Here is a 435-nt window from a genome sequence, read left to right on the forward strand (position 1 = left end):
CGTAGAATCCACTAAGGATGCAATAGGTATTTGTGATCGATCAGCTTCCAGTATGACCGAAGACTTTCTATCTGCATCCAGAAGAACTACACAATCAGGTTGTTGGTTCGACCCGTCATTGATCTTCTTCTTTCTCGAACGGATTTGTTTCGGACTTGAACAAGAATTAGTCAAAAAAGCCCCGATCCTCCATTGAGAATCATTGATACAGCTCGCCATCTCTTCCATGATCTCAGATAGAAAGAGATTCTTGTTCTTGAAAAAGAAGGAACGGCCTTTTTGACGAATGGGAGATCCTATAAAATGAAAAGCGTTTCGTAAAAAAAGAAGTGTCTTGTCTGAATCGAGAATAGCAATTCCATTTCTGGAACCACATAGATAAACTTTGAAATGGTGAACAGCTACCCGACGGCCGAGATGTGCGTTTGTACTAAG

At 40.9% G+C, this 435-nt stretch overlaps 1 protein-coding gene across 1 annotated transcript; it reads right to left on the reverse strand.

The window, feature by feature from the left end:
- Nucleotides 1-12: 12 nt before the first annotated feature.
- Nucleotides 13-426, reverse strand: LOC114578749 (ribosomal protein S2, mitochondrial-like; the record flags this gene model as incomplete). The annotated part of the gene is given in 1 exon segment (XM_028692184.1): nt 13-426. A coding segment is annotated over 1 exon segment (414 nt), but the record flags the coding sequence as incomplete, so codon positions are not given.
- Between the last annotated feature and the right edge of the window lie 9 nt (nt 427-435).

Source organism: Dendrobium catenatum, unplaced genomic scaffold (genome assembly GCF_001605985.2).
Source record: "Dendrobium catenatum unplaced genomic scaffold, ASM160598v2 original_scaffold_142469, whole genome shotgun sequence".
Taxonomy (NCBI): Eukaryota; Viridiplantae; Streptophyta; class Magnoliopsida; order Asparagales; family Orchidaceae; genus Dendrobium; species Dendrobium catenatum.